The sequence below is a fragment of the Myotis brandtii genome, unplaced genomic scaffold (assembly GCF_000412655.1).
Source record: "Myotis brandtii unplaced genomic scaffold, ASM41265v1 scaffold115, whole genome shotgun sequence".
Lineage (NCBI taxonomy): Eukaryota > Metazoa > Chordata > Mammalia > Chiroptera > Vespertilionidae > Myotis > Myotis brandtii.
The window spans coordinates 10,847,347-10,855,501 of NW_005353967.1; the positions used below are offsets into that span (position 1 = coordinate 10,847,347).

The window sequence follows — 8,155 nt, forward strand, 5'->3', positions numbered from 1 at the left end:
AGGGGGCCCAAGCCAGCAGGTTGTTATCCCCCGAGGGGTCCCAGACTGTGAGAGGGCACAAGTGGGGCTGAGGGACACCCCCCCCCCACGCACAAATTTTTGTGCACCGGGCCTCTAGTCAATAATAATAATAAATAGGTGCAATCTCTGGGAAAGGTGACAAGGATTCAATAAATTAACTCAATCCTGGATACTACCTGGAAAACTAGGATAATGTAGCTGTGGTATTCCAAGGGATAACTCCTGCAAGTTTAATACCAGCTGTTCAAGAAATTGCCCTAACCCCGTTGTCGGCAAACCGCGGCTCTCGAGCCACATGTGGCTCTTTGGCCCCTTGAGTGTTGCTCTTCCACAAAATACCAGGTGTAGGCGCGCATATACAGTTGCGGGTGCGCATATACAGTGCAATTGAAACTTCGTGGCCCATGCGCAGAAGTCGGTATTTTGTGGAAGAGCCAGTATTTTGTGGAAGAGCTACACTCAAGGGGCCAAAGAGCCGCACGTGGCTTGCGAGCCGTGGTTTGCCAAGCCGCAGTTTGCCAACCATTGCCCTAACCGGTTTGGCTCAGTGGATAGAGCGTTGGCCTGCGGACTGAAGGGTCCCAGGTTCAATTCCAGTCAAGGGCATGTACCTTGGCTGCAGGCACATCCCCGGTGGGGGGTGTGCAGGAGGCAGCTGATCGATGTTTCTCGCTCATTGATGTTTCTAATACTCTATCCCTCTCCCTCTCTGTAAAAAATCAATAAAAAAATATTTTTTTTAAAAAAAGAAAGAAATAGACAACTTCCATTGGAATCATTCTTACAAGCTGAATTTTTATTTTTACTAAATTATCTATGTTAATAAAAAATCTGTGCCTGGTGTGGAATTTCACTCCATCAAGTGTTACAATGACTTTTCATTTTCATTACAAGCAGGAGAATGAATGAAGGACAAGTGTTAGGAAACATGGCAATAAATTAGAATATAATTTACAAAAGCAAAAAAAAAATAAGTAACAGTGTACCACATTAATACTGAGTACAAAATAATAAGCAACAACTAATCACAATAATACAAAGGTAATTTCATTCTGTATTATTAAGGATACCTATGTGACATTCACTCAAATAAAAGATTCCTAATGAAATGAACTGATCGGGAAGTCATGTGTGTTTCAAGGGGTTTAATCAGTTGGGGATATTTCCCTTTCCGTTTTGAGTAGGCTTTTCTGCCAGTGGCAGATACTGTTCTCAGCCACGGGGTACCAGCTTCCTTGGGGCTCCCTAAGTAGTCTATAGAGCTCACTATTTTTGGAGGGCCTGCCATGGGGGCTCAGCCTTCACTGATGATCCTGCTGTTACTATTTAGGAAAAGAGCGTATGTAGCCACGCGGTTGACTACAGAGCAGCAGCGGTATTGTGGTGTGCTGTGGAATGTGACATTTTTCCTCACTCGGATTTTAATTCAGGGCCTATCTGAAATGTTTAGTCCTGTTACGTTCTGTGCTTGGTTCCTTCTGAGAAGGTGACCTGATGCTGGCCCTGGGAGCCCCCTGGTGCTGTGCACACCCCAGAGGGCACTGGCTGCCCTCCTCTTCCACAACCAGTCAGGGGTGCCTGGTGCCCGGGAGGATGGCCCTCGCAATGTTCGTTTCCAAGTGAGGTAAAAAAAAAAAATAGCCCTTAATCAATAATGTAAGAAATCTGTTTAAATAAACAGATGAGCTGATATTTATGTTGGAGAAAAGCAGATCCTGATGGCAAACCTGTGCCTAAAATGCCACAGAAACCACTCATCTTTTGTCTATTTCACCAGATTAGCACCAAGTTAACTGCTCTTGGCAAAGCACCACGGGAATTCAGTGCTGGGGCCCCTGGCCCTCCCTTTGCTGAATGGCTAAGACGGCACCTGGGCAGTATTCTGAGGCAGCATGGACAGGGGCCCTGGCAGCAACTCTCAAGTATTGTCAACAGCTCTCCCTGGGAAGCGCAGGGACATGAGCTGTGGGGTTGAGAAAGCAGGTGATGAGAGACAAATGAGCACGACTGAGCGTGCAGAACCCCATCCCATGCTGACTCTCCACAGCACAACTGAGATCTAGGTTGGTTTTTGGAGTCTGTGAGTTTCTCTTCCTTTCTGAAAGCACCTAATCACCCCCATCAAGTCATGGTCTAGGTCATACACCTGACGTGGAGTCTCAGAGCATAGTGATGGATGTAGTCAGATATGCTCTTCAACTGCAAGTAGTATCTTTACGGATTAGCCATTTGGCTGGAGTGTGAGGTGTCGGTGTAGCACGGTGGACACATGTGTAGGACACAGAGCACATTCAACGGAACCTGCTGCAAGCTACAAGTGTTCAAGTACAAAATATTCATATAAACTTTTTCTTCTTTCTTTCTTTCTTTTTAAATTTCACTGTCATGGGTTTTGATGAGCATGATGTGAAACTTGTGGATAGGGAATGTGTGAGCTAGTCAATTTAAATTAGGTGGATTTGATTCTAGAATCTGACCTGCTCAAGAAACTGGGTTTCACATTTAGTTGCTGTTCAGAGTAACCATAAAAAATATAAAATACTTGGTTGAGTGACTATTAAAATTACGCTTTGTGATCTCTAGTCCTCATGAGTTTTTCTTCTTTGGTTGTTATCCCTTGCCTACTTTAAACTCAGAGAAATAGCACGTTTACGTGCAAGCACACTCATCTACCCACACACTCAAAAGCGCCCACACACACACACACACACACACACACACACACACACTTGCTCCCATATAAATAAATGCCCTCCTGCCATATCAAAGAAGGGACATCTGGAACCCATCGTAACTGTCAGCAAAAGGGTCTGCCTGGTTGTTACTGAGCCAGTCTATCTTTTTTGCCTGGTATCGTCTCAGTAAGCTTAGTGTAGGTGCAGCCACCCAGTGGGGCAGAAGCCGTTCTGTGGCTGTAAACACGAGTGAGTTGGAGTGACTCCTATTAAGAGCTGAGGCATCCCTGTGTGATGGCAGCACAGGACCTGGTACTTGAGTCTCTACCATACCCCAGGTCTGGCTTCTGCATGACATTGAAATGTTTTTTCTCTTAAAGTGTTAATGAGAATCTCAGCTTCACTTGCACAATGGCAGGCGGGCCACAGTCTTTTAGCACTGAGTTTATAGAGCTACACAGCTGCAGTAACTGAGGCACTGCTTTCAACTAAGTCCTTCACTGTCGTTCGGTTTAATGTAGTTTTATATATGGCTCACAGCAGTGTTCAGAACAGGGGGATTATTCCTAAGGAAATTAAGTAGAAGGAAGAAAAAAAAATCATACAAACTTTCATTAGTCTTGATTTATAATTGCTCCTTAAATTACAGGTTAAAGCCCAGTTTAGAATTTAAATGGTGGTGCTGTTGTAGTGAGATAAAGTATAGTAAATATTTTTTAAGCTATGATTTAAGATTTCTGAATCTTCTTTACTTCCATAGTTGACCAAGTCATACCAGCTACATTTTTAAACAGTTTTAAATACAAATGGATTCAGTGTCATTGCTAAGTCTATAATAAAAATTATCTTAATGGTCCAAGGAGGTAAACAGGCTATTGGATTTACTCGAAAGAACACAAACGTTCCACAGTAAGCAAGTCTCCCTGTGTTGTTTGGATCTCTCCAATCTGGCATTCCCTCCTAAAACTGTGTCCAGCACTTTGGATCAATAAATCCTACTTCACAGAAGTTAAAATAATATTGAAATCCTGTCAGCTAGGGCTGACCAGTGGTTACGTTTTCCACAGGGTAATGCATCTGCAAGGACACCAATCCTCTTCCTCCGGGTGGCTCTCTGTGATGGACACGTTTCCAGGATGAAATGACAAGGCTCTCTCTCCGGCTTTCCGTGGGTCACTGTCCTTGGCAGGTCTTACAACATATCTGTCTGAAGTATGCTCGATTGCAGAACTGGAACTTGTACACCAGCGGGCAGTAAGCCACTTTGCTCACATCTTTGCACTCTAACGAATGGGGGCAGAAAATGGAAAACAATTAGAGGCACATAAACAAGGACATAAACAAGCCAAGGAGCCGGATGCTGGGCAAGGACCTCCCCTTGTGCCAATCCACCTTGGCTTTCGCATGCATGTGGTTTTTGTTTTTATTTTTAAGCATACCCGGTCTGGGACAGCCTACCAGAAACATTCTTTTGATATATTTTAACACAAATTTTTAAAAAAATGTGCAAGGCTTTTCTCCCAGACTTTTATAAGTATGGTGCATGCCCACTGTGTCTTGAAAGAATTACCATTTGTTTGGATAAGTGATCACTTTAGACAGCTTCGAAACATGAGTCATTTTTCTTACAGCGCTTTTATTGCTTCTTTCTCAAGGGTTATTTTATTCACAGTGCAAGGTTATCCAAAATCAAACATGAGTTGCATTGTTTGATACCAAAGTACACATGTCTCAAGAGAACCTCTGCATCTGTGAGGCGTGGGGCTGGGCCCGGGTGAATGAAAAGGATTGCTGACAGTGGCCTAGATTCAGCAACTACACTAGACAAAGAGGGAAACTTTGAGGGGTTGGCCTCAAATGGCAGCAGTCTGTGGGTTATGGAAACATGTAGAAATGTCTTTTTTTAATTTGGAAGTGAGACATGGCCTTCTTTTTTCCTATGTGTATTTTCTCCTCGGTGCTAGAATTGCCACAGCTGCAGCCTGCACTTCTTGCAGCCAGAAGGTGAATAAATGATTCTTTCTCCATCTCCCCTTGAGGCTGGTTGCAGAGGATGGGGCTGAGAGCCACCCCACACACACACACACACACATAATCCCACTGCTGCGAATAATGATATTCCTCTCCAGTCCTCTGGTCACTTTTATCTGGGGATTTTAAAATACTTTGTAAACCTAGTAATTAAATTTCCATATGCCTCCCAGAATCAAAGTTCCACCCTCATTTTTCCAGGTGGTTACACTGAAGCATCCTGGGTAAATTGTTGAAGGTAATTAGAATCAGGCAGAACACTGGGTCAGGTGCTGCGAATAATGATATTCGTCTCCAGTCCTCTGGTCACTTTTATCTGGGGATTTTAAAATACTTTGTAAACCTAGTAATTAAATTTCCATATGCCTCCCAGAATCAAAGTTCCACCCTCATTTTTCCAGGTGGTTACACTGAAGCATCCTGGGTAAATTGTTGAAGGTAATTAGAATCAGGCAGAACACTGGGTCAGGTTTAGTGGAACAGAAGAGTGACTGGTTGTTGTTGTTTGCTTGGTTTTTTCCTGACTTCAGAAATTCTCTAAAGTTCTAAGAGATCATGTCTATGGTACAGAGCCATGTGATAAGCATGGAAAATTAAATGCAAAGGAATGGGCAAGTTCACAGTTGTTATTATTGAAAACCAGGTAACAATCGTGTTGATCACACTTTCAAGGTTCTTTCAGTGAAAGACTTAACACTGTAAACTGTAAGCCCCAACCCTCTGGAAATATAAGCTCTGCTACCACTGAACTCGTACTCAAGATTCGATTCACAGAGAGAATACCAATGAGAAATTCGAATTAAAACTTTCCACCATAGGATTCTCAATAAATTTAAGTTTTGGCTGAAAGCAGGTAGCAGAGACAGAAAAACTTTCTGTAAACTTTGCACTAAAATAGACAATTCAGTCAATATTTGGTCTATTGAGTTTGAATTTGAGGTGAAAAGATCCCCATGTATTTTAATTTGGAGGTCACTTGTTATTTTAGTGGGGTTTTTTTTTTCTTTTCCTCTCTGTCATGACCTTTCAAAAGTACCCAAAGAAAGTTTAGACTAAGAATATTTTTTTGTGGAAAAAAAGTTGTATCAGTGTAACCAAGAGGAGCATATTGTCAAGGTAATGCAGTTATTAGAGTGGTGAGAAACGCTGGCACAATTTCCCTCATCTTTAGTTCCAAGTCACCATCCTCGTGGGCAGCCCGCCTGGGAGACTACTGCGCTCACTCTCTGCAATAGGGCTTCGTGAGCTGCTCAAAGTACCAAATACACTTTAGCATTGGCCTTCTTTGCCAAAATATAAAAATGATTTAGTTGATAATCAGATAGAAGAAGACTGGTTGTTTTAATAGTACAAGGAAATAAAATTAGAAGCCAGACTGCCTGGGTTTAATCCTAGTTTTATCATTTACTAACTTTATGGCTCTGAACAAACCACTTAACCTCTCTGTGCCCAAGTTTCCTCATTGTAAACAGGGGTGACAAGAGTGCCCACCCCCATCTGTAACAGGTAGAACCTGTGCTATCACTTAGTGCATGGAAAGCCCTCAGTAAGTATAGAACAATGAATTACTGTTACTGTGACCACTGTTAGCTATTATCTCTTACTACCTGATGACTGTGAATTGCGCTCAATGAGGATGCAACATTTAGATTGCTACTGAGAAAATGCTGTTCTACAGGCACACATCAGTTTGCAGACCAAACAAAGAAGAATATTTCCTGGGAATATATACAACTTTATTGGGAGATTCATTACTCCATTTTTGGAAGAGTTGCTGCACAAGAAACTTCACAGATTTTTTTCTTTTAGATTTAGACTTTGGAATCTGATTCAATAATCTTACCTAATAATATACAAAGATGCTAACTGACCATACCTTCGCTACACTAACCAGCCAATCAGGAGAGTATGCAAATTAACCCAACAAAGATGGCGGTTAATTTGCATACACAGGCTCCAAGCGGTGGAGCAAAGCCTGATGGCCCAGGGGCAGAGCAGCGAGGCCTGACGGCTCTGGGGCCAGCTCTGGCCAGAGCCCCAGTCAGAGCGAAGGCCTGGGTCCCAGGTGCCGGAGGAAAACCGGTGCCAGCAGCCAGGGGAAAGGAAGGCCTATTGCACGAATCTCTTCGTGCAACAGGCCTCTAGTAGATAATAAATGCCGAGCCAGTGTGGCTCAGCAGTTGAGTGCTGACCCATGAACTAAGAGGTTGATGGTTCAATTTCTAGTCAGGGCACATGAATGGGGTGCAGGCCTAATCCCCAGTAGGGGTTGTGCAGGAGGCAGTCGATGGGTGTTTCTCTCGCATTGATGTTTCTATCTCTCTGTCCCTTTCCCTTCCTCTCTCTAAAAGTCAACTTAAAAAACATATAAAAACAAAAATAGATACAGAGTCAAAGAAGCATTGAACAGACTGTCAAACTACAGTGGGAAGGCAGGGGAGGGTTGCGGGGGGAGGGGGGTAAGAGATCAACTGAAGGACTTGTATGCATACATATAAGCATAACCAATGGACACAAGATACTGGGGGGTATGGGAGGCTAGGGGCAGGTCAAGGGGAGAAAAAAAAAGGAGACATATATAATACTCTTTGTAATACTTTAAGCAATAAAACAATTTAAAAAATAAAGTGCCTGGCATATAGTAAATGTCCACTGTCACTACGGATAGACAAGTTTGCTTTGAAGACTTGTGAGGCATTGCCATTATTTTAACACTTGCCTCCCCGTCAGTACAGGAGCAGGGAAGAGAATTTAGACATAAACAAAAATAAAACACATCAAGCTAAAAAAAATAATAATAAATAATGAATATAATAAAATATTCATAAATAGTTTTTCCCTCCAACTATTCCTCCATCCATCCATTAGGACCCTTGCAAATATAGATCCTGGGGAATCTGGTGTTTAGGTGGGTGCTGGAAATGAGAAGGCAGCCTGGGCATGCAGAGGCCCAGAGTCGTCTAGGCCAGGAGCAGTGTCTAGCTTAGGGGTAGACTGGAGGCCAGCAGCCAGCGTGTCTCTCTCTGACCTTCCCAATACCTCTGTTCATTGGTTCCCAACTAATTTGATTGTGACTAACTTGATTGAAAGCAGGATGTCAGTTGGGTCCTGGGGGCAGGATCAAGCTTAAGGAGGTTGGAACTACTCATGAGTACCCAGGACCTGCCTGCACCAGCAGCACAAAACCGTGAGGAGCAGCAGATCTGGGGTCAGGTAGGCCTGGGGGTGAATTCCAGCACTGCCTCCTCCCAGTGGATTGGTTGTCCTAGGCCAGTGGTCGGCAAACCGTGGCTCACGACCCACATGCGGCTCTTTGGCCCCTTGAGTGTGGCTCTTCCACAAAATACCACGTGCGGGCGCGCACGTACAGTGCAAAGTTGACTTAAAACTTTAAGTAAAGTTTATTAAGTTAATTTTAGGGAACGTTG

At 43.4% G+C, this 8,155-nt stretch overlaps 1 protein-coding gene across 4 annotated transcripts in view; it reads right to left on the reverse strand.

The window, feature by feature from the left end:
• Positions 1-8,155, reverse strand: part of ADAMTS6 (ADAM metallopeptidase with thrombospondin type 1 motif, 6) — a 229,492-nt gene that overhangs the window by 6,324 nt on the left and 215,013 nt on the right. For 3 of the 4 annotated variants that reach the window (XM_014549001.1, XM_014548999.1, XM_014548995.1), the window contains one exon: positions 2,374-3,979. The exons of the other annotated variant lie outside the window; for it this stretch is intronic. In XM_014549001.1, the coding sequence (XP_014404487.1) occupies positions 3,870-3,979 (110 nt within the window). In that variant the 3' untranslated portion in view covers positions 2,374-3,869. Of the gene's footprint in view, positions 1-2,373; positions 3,980-8,155 lie in introns of those variants that run through there. 4 annotated transcript variants of the gene reach the window in all.